This window comes from Globicephala melas, chromosome 4, assembly GCF_963455315.2.
Source record: "Globicephala melas chromosome 4, mGloMel1.2, whole genome shotgun sequence".
NCBI classification, from domain to species: domain Eukaryota; kingdom Metazoa; phylum Chordata; class Mammalia; order Artiodactyla; family Delphinidae; genus Globicephala; species Globicephala melas.
Genome location: NC_083317.1, coordinates 14204194 through 14225049, shown reverse-complemented (window position 1 = coordinate 14225049; position 20856 = coordinate 14204194). Strand labels below are relative to the sequence as shown.

The following is a 20856-nucleotide window of genomic DNA, read 5'->3' as shown; positions in this document are numbered from 1 at the left end:
TTTCTATAGTTTCCTAAAGTGAAAACATTGATTTCTCATTTTAGAGCTTTCTTCATTTCTAAAGTATTCATTTAATGGTAAAAAAATGCCCTCTAAGTATTACAATAGCTGTGTTCCAAAATTTTGGTATATTGTATTTCCACTTTTATTTATTTCAAAATATGTTTAATTTACTTTGAGACTTCCTCTCTAACCCATGGGTTATTTAGAAGTGTATTGTTTAATTTAAAAGTATTTGTTGATTTTCTACTTATTTCTTTGTTTTGGTTTCTGCTTGATTCTCTTAGGGTTTGAGAACATATTTTATATGATTTATATTCTTTTAAATGTCTTAAAGTTTGTTTCATGGCCTAACACATTTTTTTTGTTGGTGAACATACCATGCACACATGAAAAAACTGGGTATAGTGTTATATGAACATTAGGTCAAGTTGGTTGGTAGTGGATATCTCTATATCTTTACTGATTTTCTGCTTATGTGATCTATCAATTATGGAGACAGGAATGTTGAAGCCTCCAGCTAAAATTATGCATTTGTCTGTTTCTAATTTTGAAGTGACCCATTCTTCATTATGTAATGTTCTTCTTCATCTCTGATACATTTGCTGTGCTTTCTCCACAACTTTATTTTTAACTTATGTAAATTTCCATATTTAAATTGGGCTTTTTGTTCACAGTACATGGTAAGATCTTGCTTTTTTCATCTACTGTGACAATCTCTGTTTGTAAACTGGTATGATTAGACAATTCTTATTTAAAGAACTTTTAATATAGTTTGATCTCAATCTGCCAATTTTTTACCTATTTTATGGTGATTGCATTTTTTTTTCTTTGTTACTTGTTTCCTCTTATTCTGTTCTCTCTGGTTTTTATTGAGTATTATTTTTGAGTACGTTTTATCTCATCTATTGATTTGTAATTTGTGCTTTTTGAAAAGTCTACTTATTAATCTTTCTAGAGTTTACAATATTCATGTGTCAGTAATCTGAATCCACATTCAAATAATATATACTGCTTCACATATAATGTATAAGTCCCTACAACAGATACTCCCAATTCCTCCCTTCCATCTTCATGTCATTGTCATATATCTTACTTTTACAAAAGCTATAAATATACAATGCATTGTTATCATCTTTGCTTTAGTCAGTTATCTTTAATAGAAAATAAAAATAAGAAAAAAATTTTAAATACTTTTTTACCTTTATTTGTTACATTTTTACACTGTTAGTTTTTTTTGTGTGTGGATCCAAGTTTCTCACCTAACTCATATTCTTTCTGCATGGAAATCTTCTTTGAAAAATTCTTGACTTTCCTCAGTTTGTTTTTGTTGTTGTTAATTTAGTTTTGTTTTTTGTTTGTCTGATTTTTAGAACGTCTTTACTTCTCCTTCATTTTTAAAGTATATTTTTTGCTAGACATACATTTCTGGGTTGATAGTTTTATTTTACTTTCAACATTTTAAATATTTCAATTAATTTTCTTGCTTGTGTGGTTACTGATGAGAAATAAGCTGTAATTCTTATCCTATTGCTGTGTAAATAACCACCCCTCTCCCAGGGTGCTTCTAAGGTATAGTTTGTCTCTCTTTCTGTCTCTCTCTTTCTCTCTCTACTTTTCATCTGTTTGAGTATGCTATGCCTTGATATGCTGGGGGTTTTGTTTGGTTTAGTTTGGTTTAGTATTTATTTTGCTTGGCATTCTATTCTTTAAGCTTCTTGGATCTGAGGTTCAGTGTCTGTCGCTAACTTTGAAAATGTCTCATCCATTATTTTATCAAATATTTCTTCTGCCTCATTCTCTCTTCTTCTGGGTTTCCAGTTATGTGCATGTTACACCATTTAATATTGTTCCACAGGTCTTAGAGTCTCTATTCTTTTTTTCTTTTTTACCTTTTTTCTATATGCAGTTCAGTATTTTTAGATTTGGTTACATTCTCTTCTAGCTCATTGATTCTTTCCTCAGCTGTGTTGAGTCTGCTAACAAGTATGTCAAAGGTAGTCTTCATTTCTGTTGTATATTTTTTATTTTTAGCATTTCCATTTGATTCTTATATTTTCTATTTCCATACTGAAAGTACCTATCTGATCTTGCATTTTGTCCACCTTTTCCTTTACTTCCTTTTACATATTAATCATTACTTTATATTTCCTCTCTGATAATTTCAACACCTGTGTGATAACTGTGTCTTGTTCTGATGATTGCTTTCTCTTTCAAGATTGTAATTATTGCACAGGATTGAAGATACTGTGGTAAATGTAGGATTCTTGGAGATAAACTTGTTTCCTTTAAGACCTTTAACGTGTAGATTTGTGTTAATATAGGCCAGTTTAGACCTGTGTTTGAACATATTTTTTGTTACTCTAGTAACGAGAATGAATATTTGTTATTGATAATGGCACCAGAGTCTTCAAATTCCTTCTATTTGTGCCAACATTTGGACTTGTGTCTTCCATTTGTGCTGGTCTTTAGAGTATCTGTTTTTTTTTCATTTCTTTCAGCTGTATTCCACTGTTATTTGTACTCAAGTTTTGTTAGTGTGGCTGTGGGAGTGATGAAAAAGAGTGAGACTGATGTTTTAATTACTGACAGATTTTGGAGTCTGGGTCTCAGGGGTGTGGCCTTCAGAAGAGTCTTATCCTTCTTTAGATGTGAAGCTTCTCTTTTTTTAATTGTTTCCATTCTTTTCTCCTGCATGCAGTGGTTATCCACAAATGTCCTTTAGCTATGGGTTTGAAGTACATTCCCTTGAAGATTGAGGATTTTCTCTTTTACCTAGGGGTGATTAAAAAAAAAAAGTTTAGGGGTAGGATTTTGGTGATGTTTTCATGTTCTTCTGGTTACAATGATGTTCCACTAGTGTGCTCAGAGTATAAACCTCCTTGTTCTTCTACCTACAGGTTAAGCCTTTTATTCATCTGCTGTTCCTCCATTCTCCATAGTTCTCTGTAATTATCATGAAATTCCTGAAAGAAAAACAAGCAACATTGTTTGAACCCCCTATGAATGTGACATCCCAAACTTCATACTCTCAACCTAGCTCACACTTGGCCTTAGTCAAAACATCTGATTTAATCTTCTACTGACTTAAATGCATCCTGTGGTATCTTCCCAAGGGATGAAAATGCTTGGAGCTTGTTTCTCTCCAAAGGCACCTATCTCCAAATTTCAGGATGATCATTTGACTTACAACTTTAGTCTCTAATAGGTCAAGAAAATTTTGGTTTTCATAGTTTCTCACTTTCTAACCTTCTACATCTCTAAACTAAAATCAGGAGCCTAAAAATTTAATTATTTTTAATTTAATTTTCATTAAATTGTCATATATTAAAAGTATTTTGTTTTATTTTGGTGTGTAGATCTGAGTCTTTGACATGTACATATTTGTATAACCACAACCACAATAAAGATACAGAACAGCTCCATCACTCCCAAAACTCCCTTGTACTATAGCTTTATAGTGACATCATCTTCCTGAACATATTCCTTGTCAACAACTACTCTGTTTATTATCACTATAGCTTTTACATTTAGAGAATCTCAAATAAGAGGATTCATATGCTATGCAATTTCTTAAGATTGGCTTTTCTCATCCAAAATTATGACTTTGAGGTTTGTGCAATTTATTGAATTTATTGAATCTTTTCTTTTTACTGTAAGTAGAATTCCACTGCATGCATGTGTCACAGTTTATTCACCATTTGAAGGATATTTAGGTTGTTCCAGCATTGGGCAACCAAAAATAAAGCTGCTATGAATAGTTGTGTACCTAAGTTACTTGTAAATATTTTTAAACACCAAATTTACCCTCACTAGAAAAACATAGCTTCATCACTGAAAGCATTCCAAAATTGTAGAAAAATTATGATTACAGAAAAAAATCAAACACACTAGCTACACATCTATTTAGTACCTCAAAGGAAAAACTTATGCAGAAGTATATAAATCAGTATGTATTTATAAAGCCACTATTAATATGACATTAGAGTCTAATATTGCATGCCAAATGGTACTCTTGGCTGCAGCAAAAAATGGTTCCACGTTGGTTCCATCAATGAGTTCTTACTTGGATTTTATAAATTACACATGTATTCTTTTCCTGATGGTTTCCAGTATTACTGCCTGATGCCAAAGTAGCCTCCTTTCCTTTAGTCCCATTATCAGAGGAGCCAGACTAAAATCAGAGGTCTCTTACCCATTAGAGTTAGTCCACAGATAAGAGTCAGACCTTTATCTATTGTGCACATAACTGAAGAAAAATAATATAGTGCATTATAAGTGGTTTTAAAATCCTGCTCATTCAAGTAAGGGAGAGAGAATACCCTATTTCCCTTCCAGAAGCAGACTCACAGAACACTAATATATTTCTTCCAAAATAAATAATCTAGGGCTTCCCTGGTGGTGTAGTGGTTAAGAATCCACCTGCCAATGCAGGGGACACAGTTTCGATCTCTGGTCTGGGAAGATCCCACATGCCGCAGATCAGCTAAGCCCCTGCTCCACAGCCACTGAACCTGCACTCTAGAGCCCGAAAGCCACAACTACTTAGCCTACATGCCACAACTACTGAAGTCCACACGCCTAGAGCCCGTGCTCCACAACAAGAGAAGCCACCACAATGAGAAGCCTGCACACTGCAATGAAGAGTAAGCCCCACTCACCGCAACTAGAGAAAGCCCATTAGCAACAACAAAGACCCAATGCAGCCAAAAATAAATAAATTTATAAAAAATAAAAAAAAACAATCTTTGCAAAATCCACATTCACACTTTCAAACCATCTGTCTCTATTTTTTGTTGAGCCATTTGACTGATTCTTGGACACAAACTGAAGTTACTGATACTTAAAATATCACATTTATTATATGGTGGTCCTTCAATAGAAGCTTTTAACCTAACAATTCTATCTTACAAGGTTGGCAGCAGCACTTATAGTCACAGTCACCCAGAGCTATAGCTGTAGCCAGCAAAGGAATGGTCCAGGTCTCTAAGCTTTCATATCCACAGCCATAGCCCAAGAGACCACCATAATTGCTCTTAGTAGCTCATTTTGGCAGGAGTAAAAAAATGAAAATAATCTGTTGAAATAAATGAATGGAAGCAAAAGCCATGTTTGCTTGCAATTTTTTTAAACTGAGTGTCTTTCTTATTAAAGAAATGAAACATAATGGTCATTTATTGCTAAGTCCTATAAACATCACATTTTTATTTAAAATAAACAACTCAGTTAAACATCACAATTCCATGATTAGGAGCCACCTCTAGTTAACTGTCAAAACCATATGAGACAGGCACTGAACACAATTTGCAGAGGGGAAAATGAAAGCATATAGAGATTAACTTGCTCAAGTTCACAGAGTTAAGGAGTAGTGGGCCAGAATTTGAATCTATCAGGCTAATGATGACCTTGTAGTCTGCAGTTTACTCTGTCAAGTCTGCTTCTGGTAACCAGTTATCAGATAATAATGACAGTAATTCTGTAGAAGCCAGGGAACAAACAACAAATTGTATGATAGCCACCATACACAGAGGCACATCCATATACCAGTCTACAGAAGCTGCCGCATCCATCTCTACACTCATAACCCAGAAATCCTTAGTAATTTCTATTGTAGCTCATGTAGGAGCTCCTTAGGAGCTCCTTAGGAGCTAAAGATTTAGTTTGATAGGATTGTCTACATAGGGTGGGTGAAGAAAGATGTGGAGAAAAGCATACATAATCTAAAAAAGCTGAAATCTTTTTGGCAATGAAAATTTGGAGAAAGATCTTGATTTACATCATTAATTTGAACAACTAGTGAAAAATCACAAACCCGTTCTCTGAAATCAATTATAAGCTGCCTTGGGCTAATACCTCTGCTTTTGCTGGTGAGGCTGTTTCACTGTACATATTTATGAGAGGCTATAAATTAAACCACAAGCTCTCTAATGGGCAGTTATAAATGGCTATCTAATTGTCAGTTTAAACACACTCTATTCTAAATCAAAGTCATCATTTTCTCTTCTTAAATGTCTTTCAGTTATAGGAAGAGATGCTTAGAATTGTGGAAAGAATTTTAAGACTGAAATCAAAAGTCCTATGTTGAATTATCTGTTTCTATTCAATCACCTATTAATTACATGATCTAAATAAAATAATGTTAAACAGAATATTGATCACTATTCTTGGTTAAACTTTGCCCCCCCCCAAGATATAGTCAAGATGTAACCTGCCCCTTCATACCTGTGGAAGTGACTTTATTTGAAAATTGGGTCTTTTGCAGACTTAACCATCTTGAGATGAAGTCAAGATCATTAGGGTGGGCCCTAATTCAATGCTATTATTTAATGACTGTTGTCTCTATTAGAAGGGGAAATTTGGACACAGAGACAGACATTTATAGAAGAAGATGTAGAAACACAGAGGGAGAACACCATGTGATGATGCAGGGAGAGATTGGAGCTATACAGCTGCAAACAAGGGACGCCAACAGCTGCTAGCACATCACCAGAAACTAGGAAGAGGCAAGAAATGATTCTCCTGCAGGTTTCAGAGGGAGTGTGGTCTTGCTGACACCTTGATTTTGGAGTTCTAGCCTCCAAAACTGTGAAAAAATAAATTGCTCTTGTTTTAAGACACCCAAGCACTGGTACTTTTTTACAGCAGTCCTAGGAAATTAATACAATCACCTACTGTGTCTTATGCACCATAATATACTAATTTGCTTGCATGTATGTGTGTGTAGTATAGGGTAGGTTTATTTTAAAACAGAATTTTAAAATGAAAATGATCATCAGATTTGATTAATTAAAAATATATCAAAAAAGTTAAGAAACTTGCCTTATATCATACAATTAGTCAGTAGTAAAGAGAGGATATAAATCCAAGTCTCTTTGCTCACAGACCTGTATTTTTCCCAATATTCTAACTACTTTTTAAAGTTGTTTGAAGATTTTTTATACTTTTAAAAAGAAACTTTGTATACTTCACTTCCTATGTTTTGAAGTATTATGAAAATCAAACAATAAAAAATATATAAAACACCTTGCAAAATATCTCACACATAGTAGGTCAGAAATTTTAATTACCTCCCCCTTTCTCATTAATCAGTTCTTTTATGCAACAGATATTTATCGAGCTCATGTTATGGTTCAGAGCAGCTGAATCTCAAAAGCACCTGCAAAGGGCTTCCCTTCAGTCTTTGGTTTTCCTTTAGTTCAATAATCTTTTAACTAATTCTATATAAATCTTCAGGTAAATAAAGACCAATAATCCCTCTCACTGTTATCCTATTATGGCTTATGAGAAAGAAAAATAAAACACAGTCACGTATTATAAACAGTCTAGGAAAATCTTTGTCAAATCAGTGTTCTCCCTTCTTGCTGAACTCTGAGTTACCTCAGGTGGTCAGAGCAGCATCTGAATTTTGATGGAAATAGAAAGACTTGAAAGAAGAACAAACAGTAGGGTTGTATTAGGATTCTAAAGTCCCAAAGCACCAGTCTTTTTTCTTTTTCAATAGAAGCCAGAGAATTGATATCCTTCATAGCACAAGGGGTGGCAACAGTTGTATCTATAGCCTCCCTAACTAGAACCATAGTCATAGTCTCCAAGGCCATATCCTAAGCCCTAAGCCTCTAAAGCCACCACAGGCACAGCCATAGCTCAGGCCACCATAGTAGTTGCTACGGTTGGAGATATATATACATATATATATATATATATATATGTAATATGAATGTTGTTTTTCAGGTATGAATTTTATTATCTGCCCATAGACTCTTATATACCTCAGAAAAGGGTGTGACAACAAAACCAGACTTGCATAATTCTCATTCTATTGCTCAATGACATGAATAAAATCTCATTAATCTTTTGTCTTCTAAATTTAGGACTGTCGACACAGAGTCCAATGAAATGCTCTGTGTCTATGCTGACAATGAATGTGGTATCATCAAAGACTACACATAAGATGACTGATATCTGTAAAAACCTCTAGCCAGGTATCATATCTCATTGCTATTCAAAATAATGGGTACACTCTTCACTGGATGAAGTCAATATCATAGGAAACTATAGCAAATTTTCCAGTTTTTAAGATTGAAAAAATGTTGGTGATGCTTGTTCAAAATCCCCAAGTATGCCACTTTTCCACTTCACTCTACTCCATTAAGAGTTTGAACAATTTATTTTTTTCCTACTAAAATCGAGTTGCTTAAAAGTTCAGCCATAATCAAGTTTCTCCTCTTTTTATAAAATAAATTGTGGTATTATTTTTGACAATACAATTAATAGTATTTTCCCAAAGGCCTGACAGTGAATTTTGCATTGAATGTCCATTCAATTTACTTGATTTGTTGGGGTCATATGAGAATTCAGCACAATTTCTTTTTTTTTTTTTTTTTTACTTTATTTTATATTTTTTTAACATCTTCAGCACAATTTCTTTTTTAACACTTGATCTTCAGTTTACAAAATCATCAGCAAAGGAAACATGACAAAAAAAATCATCCTAACACAACACTCTTGTTTAGATATTTTAGGAAAATGGAAATGGAATGGTGTGTCCATTTACCCTTATGTAGTATTTGTCTGGGACTTGTTGGATATGTTTGTGTCAAAGGAAATACAAATCAGTGAAAAAAATCAGTGTCATTAAGGATAATTAGGTTTCCTCTGATAATTGTCTACTTATTGGACCACAGCTCCAAATTTCATTTTATAATAAAAACATCAAGGAGACAGGATTTGAATTATTTAGTAGATATTAATTATTAGTACTAGAAAGATAATACAAAACAACAGTTTTATTGCTGATGGGTCAACAGGAAACATTTTTATATTCAAACTATAAAATGTAAATTTAAATTATGCATCAGTTATTTCACAAATGAAATGAATGTCCTTTTTTCCTTAAATGGTAGACGTGTCAACATTATAAAGCTTCATCTATCTAAGACATCTGTAAGTAAGCCCTCAAATCTTTGACCTTTTGATCTTCTAATGTGAAAAGTCCTAAAACGGCACCAATTATATCACTTCCTGCAGGAACTCTCAGACACAGGATTAACTCAAGGTGAAACACATATGATAAAGAGCAAATCTCTTTGACCTACTAGGAAATCTAGAAATCAGAATTTTCATTTTTAAAGTTGGCAGAATTTCATTTGAAAGATATATTTAGTACAAAAATTTTTAAACATCTATGTATTTTTCTGAATAAGCTACACCAAAAAGGCTTTTGCAAAATAATTTTTTATAAAAATTAGTAATTTGAAAACACTTTCACATGCATATCTTCCTCTGACCCTATCAATAGCTCTCTGATTTTTGCTGAGAAATATTATTTTCTTCTTTTTATAAATATACTTTGCTTTTGGAAGTAGAATTTTGCAACTTCATAATCATTTATGAAAGGCCTTAGCCTTAAGGTTTTCTTAAAGTTATATAAACAAACAAAGAGGCTTTAGTTTGATTTGTATCACTTCACTCCTGATTCAAATTATCTGAAGGGAATATATCAAAAATCAACTTTTAAGAATCAAAATATTCAGTTAAAAATACAATTTGGTTTCTAAACAGGATGTTGGAAATCAATTGTCAATGCCTTGCCCATTCTTCAGCTAGTACTTTAATTCTGTCATTCGAGATCCTATTCAGTAAATTATTTGGATCACAAAATTTTATTTTATATATATATATATATATTTAACAAATATTAATTAAACACCTCTCTGTGTTGGGTAGTATATTAATACAAGGGGTTCATACAGACCCTGACCTCAAAGCCTGCACTATATAAGAGATATTAATTGTCCATCCCACCAATCCACAATTACTATGAAAGGCACTAACAAAAATGTTCCATATTTCTCCAATCCAGGGAATAAACATGGAATAGCTTGTTTTTAGATCCAAATTCACTGTCTTAATAAAAAAGGTACAGTTTTATTTCACAACAATTTGACACACTTATCTATTAAGTTAAGAAACAGCATACATTTTTCAGCATCTAAAGGTCAAGAGAAAATGCTTGTTTATTTTATTAAAGGTGATTTCCTTATTTTTGTACTTGAAAGAAAATGATCAGCAGTAACATGAAGTCTGGTTGAATAATGAGAAATTATTTTGCCAGTTTTATTTCCAATTGTACTTTACTAAAAAGATTAAAAGTAAATGATTTGCGGGGTTCCCTGGTAGCGCACTGGTTGAGAGTCCACCTGCCGATGCAGGGGACGCGGTTTCGTGCCCCCCGGTCCGGAAAGATCCCACATGCCGCAGAGCGGCTGGGCCCGTGAGCCATGGCCGCTGAGCCTGCGCGTCCAGAGCGCCTGTGCTCCAAAACGGGAGAGGCCACAGCAGTGAGGGGCCCGTGTACCGCAAAAAAAAAAAAAAAAAAGTAAATGATTTGCAAATTCACCAGGAACCCAGTTTCCCTGATAAGCATGTGAATGTTAAAATTAAGTTTCAGACAAATGCCTCCAAAAGCTCATCAAATAACCATCTTGTAGAAAAAGGCACTTAAACAAGAAACCATAATATAAACTGAACAGTTTTATTTCCATCTTTATGAAGAACTTATTTGAAATAAACACTCCATGAACTACCCAGAGCAATATGATGAGAAACTTCAGTTTATTATTTTGTCTTTTAATGTAATTGTCATATCAGATCTCCCCAGATCTTCTTCCAAGTGTACCAAGTCATTTTACTAGCTTTTAGAGAACATGCTTTTTGAGATGCAAAGCATCTGAAAGCTACCACAAAAATGTTGTTCATGGGAAGAGGATGAGGGTAGAAAGTGATGTCTAGCATTGCTATAGCATAAGAAATTGAAAAGATCTTGGATACCACCTAAAACAGTGATTTGCCAAGAAAGTTTTGACTAATAGAAAGTCTGAGGATCTAAACAAATTTATTAAAACAAATTATCTAAGAGTATACCCCAGGAAACTAAACTGGTAAATGCACTCCAGGAGTTTTAAATTTAGACAGTCCTAATGCTTACTTTTGAGAAAAAAATACCTTTTAAGAAGTAAGACCCTCACTCTATAGGTAGGGAAACAGGAAAGCCAATTAAATCAGTTAACTTTTAAAGGAAGCAGAGTAGACTTGTATACATATATATGTATATATATGAAATATAAAATGTATTTCTTTCAAGATAAAATTGACCTGATTATACATAAAGCACATTAGAAATGTGAAAATTCATTGTTGTATACAGGAATGTTTTTAATCACCCTTTGTACCTTTCATATTACTATAAATATTATTTTGTATCAGCTTAATGTTTTATTTTAAAAATGTTTTCTTTGGTCACCATAGATTTACCATGCCATAATAAACCTGAGAGTAAAAACAATGACTATTGGAATAAAGTTTGCAATGTTATCATTTTTTAAGTAATAGAAATAATAGTGTACAGATGATTTTATAAAAATGAAATCACACATAAAATACCCTGGAAACAAATGAAAGATGGGACACAAAGTATACAGGAGTTTAGTCCATCTTATTCTCCCGTATCCTCAAGACTCAAAACAATGCTCAGGACATGGAGACATGAAGTGAACATTTGTTGAATCAAATTCATTATTGAATCAAACATTGTTGAGTCAAAACACCAATTCAAAGAAAAGGAGGGTAACATCCTGATTGAAATCCCATATACCCGTTAGAAATGTACTAAAATGAATTGATACAGTCATGATCCCTATGCCAGTTAAATATGTTCATTTAAAAATTTAAAATACAGGTTACACTTGGTCACAGCTGATGTTAGTGACTAAATAAAAATAAATAGAAAGATTCCAGGTTCTTCCAGAGGAAGAAACTAGTTCCTTTGGAGCAGGAAGCCAAAAAATTATTAATATTTTCTAAACTTCAAGAAAAATGTTCACATTACTGAAAGATATGAGTAACAGCATGGGAATAGAAAGAGTCTGAGGATTACAAGTTTTTAGTATAAGCCAGAAAAGCCATATCCTCCATAGCATGATGGGCAGTAGCAGCCATATCTGTAGCCTCCATGGCTACAGCCATGACCCAGTCTGCAGAAGCTGCTGCATCCGCAGCCATGGCCATAGCCCAGGCCACCAAATCCTCCACAGCTGAAGCCCAGGCCTTTGCAATAGTTGGCATAGTAGCTCATGGGGTCAAGTATTAGAGATCTGATTTGGTGCTGAAGAGGAATTTCCTGAGTGTGACCATCTCTACCTTCCCCAAATGTTTTTATACCCTCAGTAGTGCAACTGGTAAACAATGACAGGTGATATTATTTCCACATAACAAAATAATGTAAAGTCTTAAAATTACTTTAAATTGTTCTTTTCTTACTTACCAAAAGGTCCAAATTTTTGTTGAAGGAATTTTAGTAATAATAATTATTTTTTAATGAGTTTGCATTCCTAAAAACAGAATGTTTCCAAGATGAGAAAAGATTATAGCCCCTTCAGAGGCCATACTGTACTGGTGTTCTAGTTAAAATTGTCTAATCTAGTTGATAGCTTCCAGTGGTCCTATAATTACATAACCTCAGATTTCTTCTCTTATTCCATTGCCTTAGCTACTGATCATTCCCAGAACCCAAGACCTTTTATCCATGGTGGTCAGGGCATAGTCACAAAGTCATTAGTGATTTCCAGATAGTCAAATTAAAAAACAAGAAAAACAAAACCGAGCAAAACCTTCTTGGTTTTTTATTTTGTTTTTTGTCAGTTATTCGTTTGTTTGAACCTTCTTTGGCATTTGCCCTCCTCACCCATTCATTCTTCTTTTAAAGCGTTCTTCCCTTACTTTCTATGGCAAATGTTCAATTAGCTTTCTCTCTCAATTTCTTATGAGTCTTCTTCCCAATTTCTTATTCCTTTATTAACTCTAAAAGTGCCCCTTTTCCTCCATCTTCAATGTATACACTTTTCCCATGGAATTTCAATAAATATTGTGTTTAATAACCGTGCTTATACCGATTACTTTCAAAAGGCTTCTCTAAATATCAGCTCCATCAATTTGACTATTTACTGGATATGTCCCATTTGAATTGCATTCAAATTTCATGTTTAGTAGTAAATTCTTTTTTTTTCACAAAACTGCCTCTTGCCTGTATATTAGTCATTCAAATCACATACCAGAGTATGATCTTGGAATTAATTCTCTTTCATATTTTATAAATATCTTCCCTACTCAGTGCATATTGAACCACAGCAACTCAACCATGTAAATGATAATTCATTAATATTCATGTCTGTTCATTGTTTTCACGTAACTCAGTCCTCCACCACTTTTTCCTGGATTAATGTAAGAGCCTCCCCACCAGTCACACTTCCCCAAGGCAGGGCCCTCATCTGATCTGTTCTCCATACTGAGTCCAAATGAACATTCTGAAACACTAATCTGATCATTTCATTTTTCAGCCATTATACCTAAGTCATTAAGGAAAAGAATATACTCCTAAATTCACAAACAAGGTCTTTCATCACCAAACATTTTTCTCTATCCTGGTCTCTAACAATCTACCATATATTTCCCTTTATTCCATACATAAATAACAAAGACATTATTAATCCACTGCATGCTTTTGAGACTTTACAGGAGCTGCTCCTTCATTCTGGAATCTTCTTTTATACTTATGTACCCATCTTATTCCAACCCACCCTTCAAAAGATAGGTCAAGTGGCACCTTCTCCAAGGACATCCTAAGCTACTTCTACCTCTGCCTGATTTAGAAAATCCTTCAGAGTGCTGCTAAAGGCCCTGGATAAAAGTCTGTCTTTGCATTTCATCAGATTTTAGTATACCAATTTGTTTACTGCCTTTTCCATTACATTATTTACTCCTTCAGGGCAAGAACATTTATTATAATCATATTTTATACTTTTGTGAATGGAATGGAGTAGGCAATATATTGTTAGTTGAATGAATAAATTAGTAAATGAACAGATCCACACAAAACAAATAGCAAATATCTCTAACAGTCTCATCCACAAATTCAGAGATGCAAGAAGTGTTCATGTATACAAAGTATATAATAAAAACAACAAAAATGATTATCAAAGCATTCAACTAATAGCTTCCCCCTCCAGAAGCAGAAGAAAACTTTAACGAAATACTTCATATTAAATTAAATATTAAAAAATTAAATGTAAAAGATATAAGAAGAAACAAAATGAGTTGAAAGGAAAGAAATTTTTAAAAAGATAAAACCATATCAGAAGAAAGACCAAGGGCTTCCCTGGTGGTGCAGTGGTTGAGAGTCTGCCTGCTGATGCAGGAGACACGGGTTCGTGCCCCGGTCCGGGAAGATCCCACATGCCGCGGAGCGGCTGGGCCCGTGAGCCATGGCCGCTGAGCCTGCGTGTCCGCAGCCTGTGCTCCGTAACGGGAGAGGCCACAACAGTGAGAGGCCCGCATACCGCAAAAAAAAAAAAAAAAAAAAAAAGAAAGACCAAGTTCCAAGATTCATAAAGAAGTTTGGATTCAGATGAAAACAAATGATTCCATTGAGGAAAAGCAGGAAAATAATAAGGTAGAAAAAGTTATTTGATATTTGATTAAGTAAATGATACTAGTTGACATTCATTATTCAAAACTGAAAAATTAGCAAAAGTTTAATAAAAGAAAATGAGGAGCTAAGGACATTTTTACAAAAAATGCATAATTAATCACTGACAACTACTAAAAAAGTATCAAAACATTTCTAAATAGCTAAAGATATTTTTAAAATATTGAGTAAATAAAATATATAGAGAAAGAAGCAGAGTAAATATGAGTACAATAGTAATTATAACAAAAAAATAGTTTTTCAGAGCTGACACTAAACTAATAGCAACTTAATAAATATGAACTAGCTTAATTTACCTCTTAAAATATTATTTGGACTCACAAAGAGTTAACTATTTTCAAGAGAAACATTTAAAACCGTTATTAAGAAAGTCTAATAATAAAAGTATCAAAATAATTCAATAATGAGATACCACTAGGCAATTATTGAAAAGGATAAAATCCCAGAAAATGACAATACCAATTGCTCACAAGAATGAAAAACAAAAAGAACACTCATTCACTGTTAGTGAGAAAGCAAAATGGTATAGCCACTATGTAAGGCAGTTTGGCAGTTTTTTAAAAAGCAAAATATCCTATAATCCAGTAACCTTTCTGTCTGATATATACCCGAATGATTTGAAAATTTTTGTCTATTCAGAAACCTGTATGTGAATATTTATGGCAGATTTGTCATAATTTCCAGCAACTGGAAGCAATATCCTTCAAGAAGTAAATGGGTAAACAAATACAGTACATCCATACAATGAACCCAGCAACAAAAAGCATTGAGTTATCAAGATGAAAAGATATACATGAATCTTTTATTAAGTAAGTTTCTGACAGTGGAGAAACTTGACAAACACTGTCTCAGAGAGTTCAGAATCAACATCAACAGTGAAAACTTATGCTGGTAGCATTCCTGATATGATGGAATGAAAATAACAATTTACCTCTGCCACATTCCTTGCAAACACCATAATTCCACTCCAATCATGAGAAAAACGTTGAATGGATCCCAGTTGAAGGACTTTCTACAGAACACTTGACCAGTTCTGCTGGAAAATTGTCAGGGTGATTGGGACTAGGGAAAGTCTGAGAACATGTCTTGTCAAGAGGAGCAATGACTAAATGCAATAAGGTATCCTAGATGCTATCCTAGAAAAGAAATATATATATTAAATAAAAACTAAAGAACTCTGAATAAAGTATGGACTTTAGTTGGTAATTATGTATCAATATAGATTTATTATTAGTTGTAACAGGTGCACCATATTAATGTAAAATGTTAATAATAGGGCAAATTGGGTGTGAGATTTATGGGAACTCTCTGTGCTATCTGCATAACGTTTTCTGCAAATCTACATCTGTTCTACAAAATTATCTTTTTAAAAATGTACAGGCAAATGTATATCAGTCAAAAGAGAATGAAAAGGCAGTTGTTTGTAACTCTGTTACCAAAGTAGAGTCTAACCAGATGATAAAACACAACAATGGAAGCCATCTTATAAAGTTAAAGACACTTTAAAATAAAGAAATAATGGTTACGATTGTATATGAAAAAACAACACGGCAACCACCTTTATAGAGGAAAATATACTAGAGATGCATGGAGACATAAACAACACAGCAATGCCAGAACAAGACAGATAAAATGGAAAAGCATAAGTAATAATATGGAAGACCAAAATAATATAAACAATAGTGACTGACTTTAAAATTATATATAACTTTACATTTTAATAATAGAAAATAAAAGTTATTCTCAAGCACGTATGAAACATTACAAAAATGTATTAAATCACAAAGAAAGCATTAAGAGTATCCATGAAGGAAATATTATAAAAATATTCTCTAATAATAATGTAATACAAGTAGAAATTAATAAATATAAATCAATAAAAACCCAGAAATTAAAACCAACACAAAACTATGAAATCTTGAGTGAAAAAAAGTCACAGGATTTTTAAATGGTTATAATGATAGTGAAAATGCTACATATTATAATATGGGGTATACATTACAAAGATAGCAGAAAAAATTTTAGTTTTAAGCACATATATAAGTAAAACACAAGTATGCAATAAGAGTACAAACAAGTAAACTAAAAGAAAGCAGAAGGAAGTTATAATAAAGATCAAAACAGCTATTGATCAGATAAAGCACAGAAATTTGTAGAAAAACAATAGAATACTTAATTACACAAAATTATGGTCATTGGAAACAAAAAATAGAAAACTACCAGCTAAATTAATTTTAAAAAGGAAGAAGAAAAATATAAATAAATTGAATTTATATATATATATAATATAATATAAATGTAAGTAAACATATACAATTACATAGAGAAAGAGAGACAGACAGTGAAAGAGAGGGGGAAATCTTCTTTGTAGACTTTTGCTCAAATAAATTTGAAAATCCTCTCAATACTCTGTAATGACCTATATGGGAAAAGAATCCTAAAGAGAGTGGATATATGTACATGTATAACTGATTCACTTTGCTGTACTGCAAAACTAACACAGCATTGTAAATCAACTGTACTCTAAGAAAAATTAATTTAATGTTTAAAAAAATTTTTTTAATTGAAAACCCTGAATAAGATACATAATTTTCTAGGGGAAAAGTTTTACTAGAATTGAGCCCATTAGAGATAGAAATTTTAAAGACTAATTTTTGAGAAGAAAAAGAAAGAACTGCTCCACACACAAAAAGCTGGAGGTTCCATTAGTTTCAAAGGATAGTTTACCAAAAGTTCTAAGACATAATCCTTATGCAACATAAATTGTTCAAGAGCATTGAAAATGAATGAAGTCTCCAAATATGTTTTTTGAATCACTTATCTAACATTTATCTAAATTCAATGAAGAAAATGGCACACATGAAAGAAAATTACAGACTAATATTACTTCTGACTACATAAGCATAAATTTTGCATAAAATATTAGCAAATAGAATCTAATACCATCATAAAAACAATACATCATAAGGAAATGGAATTTACTTGGAGAATATAAGTGATGTCGATATAAGGACACTCATTAATATAATGCATCACATTAATTGATTCAAGGAGAAAAATCATATTACTATTTCCATAAATGCTTAATAACTTTTGGCAACTTTCAACATTCATTCCTTATAAAAGCATTCAAGAAAATAAGAATTGATGGTTAATTTTCTAACATAATAAAATTGACTTAAAGTTAGCATTTTAGGTAACTGAAACCCTAGAGGCATTTCCACAAAATTTAGGAGAAAGGCAAAGATGCCTACCCTATGCACTAGTATTAAACTTTGTCCTGGAGATATTAGCAAATGCAGTTGGGCAAAAAATATCAATAGATGAGTAAGAACTAGAAAAAGATTTTAAAAAGTAAAACAATCTCTACTTGCAGGCAGCACAGTAGCATATCTGGAAAAACCCTTGCGAATCAATGATGAAACTAACTCAAAAACTAAAATGATTCATCAATAACACAATATAAAATTGTCAAAGAAAATGAATAGTTTTCATATACACAAGGAAGTAAAAGATATCATGATAGAGAAATACCTATTAACAAAAGTGAAACATATACAAAATATTTCAGAATACACTCAACAAAAAATTGCAAAACGTATATTCAGTGTTTTAATTCCTGAAAGATTTAAAAGTAGACTAGAATATTTTTTTTAATTCTCTGTTTGTTGAATGGATGATTCAGTAACATAAGGATGTAATGTTTATGTAGTAGATCAACTGCTTATAAGGCTAGTAAGAAGGTTAAAAGACAAAAGTAGTAAAAAATAATTCTGTTCAGATATTTTTTATTGTAATTGCACTGAATCTATAAATCAAATTTGACAGATAAAGATTCTTCTGATCCACAGTCATGATATATTTTCCTTATATTTAGACCTTCTTTAACTTCTATAAGTATGTTTTAATATTTACTATTAAGAAGAATTGCACACTTCTGTTAGATTTATTAATAGGTGTGCAACCACAAAGGTTTGATTTGTCATATTCTCATGGTACACAAGTCTGACACAACATCAACATTACTAATGGAGAGCAAAGTACTCAAAAATGGAGCAACAGTATTCTCTGCATCAACATATGACAGACCTTAAACTACCAGATATGGTTTTCAGAATCCACTTTTCCACAAAAGACACACTTTTATTTCCAAGTGAGGAAAGCTAATAGGCAAGAGAAGGTTTCAGATATGCCAGCATCTAAAGTTTGATACTCACATAGCCTTCATCTGGCTACATTACTAATTTCCAATCTTCAACAGAACTGTGGTCCATAAATTTCAGATTCATTTACAGTGAACAATCTAGATAAACCATATCTAGCATTCTAGGAATGCTAAAAGCATTTACACTTTTAGCATTCCTAGAATAGTCAACTGTTGGATAGAATAACCCATTCAAAATCCTCATGATTCATTTTCACTTTTAGTCAGTAAATTCCATCACTCACCAAAGGACAAACTTGCCTCAGATACCTCTGGCCTTAAATTAGTATTTTGGGAAGAGTTTTAATCATAGATTTAATTTTTATATGAGAGAACTATTCAGGTTTTTTTTCCTCTTGGGTCAGTTTTCATAAATTTAATTTATTACAATAATATACATTTGAGTTCAAGATAAATGGTTTTTGCTTCTATTTTAGATTTTTTATTTTATAAAATATTTTAAATATACCAAAAAGAAGAAAGAATAAATATTACAACAAATATTATCTACTTAACAATTGTTAATATTTTGATATAATTCTTTCATGTTTATTTTCTCAAGTGTTCTAAAATAATTTACTGCAAGCTAAAGTTTTTCCTTATCATTTTGTTTTGAAATTAACAAGATAATTTCCAAGGAATAATGAATTTTAAAAAATACACTAAAATTTGATTATCATCACAGAGCCTCTTCAACCTTTAGACATAGAATTCCTGTGTTTGGCCAGTAAAGAAAAAGATAGATATTGATAATGAGGAGGAAGAGGAGAATGATAAAATAAAGGAGAAGAAAATGAGGAAAAGGAGAAGGAAGAGGTAAGGGGAAGAAGAAAGGAAAAAGAAGAAGGAGGAAGAGATAATTATGAAATAAGACATATTGGTAAATTTCTTAGCTATAAGAAGAAAACATAAGAAGAAAATGTTGCCATGGTTGATGATTGTATTAATACATCACAGCAAGTTTAATGTGATTAAAAAATTGAAGTTTAAAACACATTTACTATGTCAGAAAAAGTTTATTATTAGACATCGGATGCTAAAAGGCAAAGACTTGCTAGAGTATAGTGACTCCGTCCTATATAGAAGAAGAATCCCTGAGAGCATCACTAATCAAACACCAACATCTAGTTCATCAAGTTGTCTTCACATTAATGTCAGAAACCAGGTGGCCCAAATAACAGTTTCATTATCAAGACAGGATAAATGAAGCAAGCAGGTTATGGAATAAAGTTTTCTAGATGAATCAGTCTCACAGAAGATGAAGTCCACAAATTGTAAATCTTCATATAATTATTCAGTAGAAGCCAGAACACCAGTATCTTCTATAGTAATATGGATGGTAGCAGCCATATCCATAGCCTCCATAACCACAGCCATAGCCCAGCCTGCGGAAGCTACCACATCTGCAGCTGTAGCCATAGCCCAGGCCACCAAAGTCTCCACAGCTGTAGCCCAGGCCTTGGCAGTAGTTGCCGTAGTAGCTCATGGTGTCAGGAGTGGTGAGTCTGACTTGGTATTGTAGGTCAGCTTTGGGATTGTGACCGCACAAGAGCATTTATATATGCTGGTGGGTGTGGAAAGCCACACCTCTAAATATCACTCCATAGAACACATTATTTGAAAACTATGTCAACTATCTTGTTTCCTAACTTCAAACCATGCCTTGCACTCGTTTCGTGACTCCTTATTTAAAAGTTATGTGACACATTTTATTTTCTGTTTTATTTGAATTCCTAGAAAATTATTTTACTGCTAATAAGACACTATTGTGTTTATAATCCCCAAATTTGTTTGGGTTTCTGGGTTTCAAGCTCCATAAACAAATTTCTATAAGCTTCCATTCTTCAAATTGCATTGCATGAGATTGCATTTACCCTCTAATTATACCCTTCCCTTTGCTGTTCCATGGCTGTTGACTCTTTTCTAAATTATGGGTGTTATCTTTCTTCTCCGAAGAATTCACATAAATTGAACCATAATTTTCTCCAAAATACTAGCCCTATGAAAAATGACAATCAACTATGATGTATGTCTTAAAACAAAGTGCTTTTAAAGTCAGCTGAGAACCCCATTTAGTAGTGCAGTGATGTCATTTAATTTTTAAAAGAAC

General features: G+C 32.7%; 2 protein-coding genes across 2 annotated transcripts; both read right to left on the bottom strand.

Moving 5' to 3' along the window:
• Window positions 1-7494: 7494 nt before the first annotated feature.
• LOC115865855 (keratin-associated protein 19-6-like) lies at window positions 7495-12133 on the bottom strand. Its single transcript, XM_030880925.1, is given in 2 exon segments — window positions 7495-7586; window positions 12049-12133. Coding segments are annotated over 2 exon segments (177 nt in total).
• A 7907-nt stretch (window positions 12134-20040) lies between these two features.
• Window positions 20041-20232, bottom strand: LOC115865856 (keratin-associated protein 19-7-like). The gene has a single exon (XM_030880926.2). The coding sequence runs from the start codon at window positions 20230-20232 to the stop codon at window positions 20041-20043; it is 192 nt and encodes a 63-aa protein (XP_030736786.2).
• Between the last annotated feature and the right edge of the window lie 624 nt (window positions 20233-20856).

Bases quoted from the DNA above. Each gene is read 5' to 3' on its own strand.
- LOC115865856 (XM_030880926.2), bottom strand. From the start codon at position 20,232: ATGAGCTACTACGGCAACTACTGCCAAGGCCTGGGCTACAGCTGTGGA.